Genomic DNA, 525 nt, shown 5'->3' with positions numbered 1-525 from the left:
CAGCAGCAGCAAGGTGCTGACGGCAGTGGGTCTACAAATGAACGAGAGATGAGAATAGGGAGACTGCAGCGCCAGAAAGTTCGAGTATCCCGAAATAGGATATTAGATTCTGCTGCAAAAGTTATGGAGATGTATTCTAGCCAGAAAGCTGTGCTCGAAGTAGAATATTTTGGTGAAGTTGGTACTGGTCTAGGCCCTACACTTGAGTTTTACACACTTCTAAGCCATGATCTGCAAAAGGTTGCCCTTGGGATGTGGAGATCAAATTCTGGTGACAAGGTATCTATGCAAATTGATAGAGATGAGATTGAAGACGGAAAGTCATATGCAGTTAGGGACAGAGAGATAGTTCAGGCCCCACTTGGGCTGTTTCCTCGGCCTTGGCCCTCAACAGCTGACGTATCTGAAGGTGGTCAGTTTCATAAAGTCATTGAATATTTCCGCCTTTTAGGGCGTGTGATGGCCAAAGCACTTCAAGATGGACGGCTGTTGGACGTCCCACTGAGTACAGCGTTTTATAAGCTT

The 525-nt window shown here is 46.1% G+C and overlaps 1 protein-coding gene across 1 annotated transcript; it reads left to right on the top strand.

Annotated features, from left to right (window-relative positions):
• Window positions 1-3: 3 nt before the first annotated feature.
• Window positions 4-519, top strand: LOC109131835 (E3 ubiquitin-protein ligase UPL3-like; the record flags this gene model as incomplete). Its single annotated transcript, XM_019243016.1, has 1 exon — window positions 4-519. A coding segment is annotated over one exon (516 nt), but the record flags the coding sequence as incomplete, so codon positions are not given.
• Window positions 520-525: the final 6 nt, after the last annotated feature.

The sequence above is a fragment of the Camelina sativa genome, unplaced genomic scaffold (genome assembly GCF_000633955.1).
Source record: "Camelina sativa cultivar DH55 unplaced genomic scaffold, Cs unpScaffold06062, whole genome shotgun sequence".
Lineage (NCBI taxonomy): Eukaryota > Viridiplantae > Streptophyta > Magnoliopsida > Brassicales > Brassicaceae > Camelina > Camelina sativa.
Note: the sequence above shows the minus strand (reverse complement) of the source record. Positions and strands in the feature narration are given on the sequence as shown.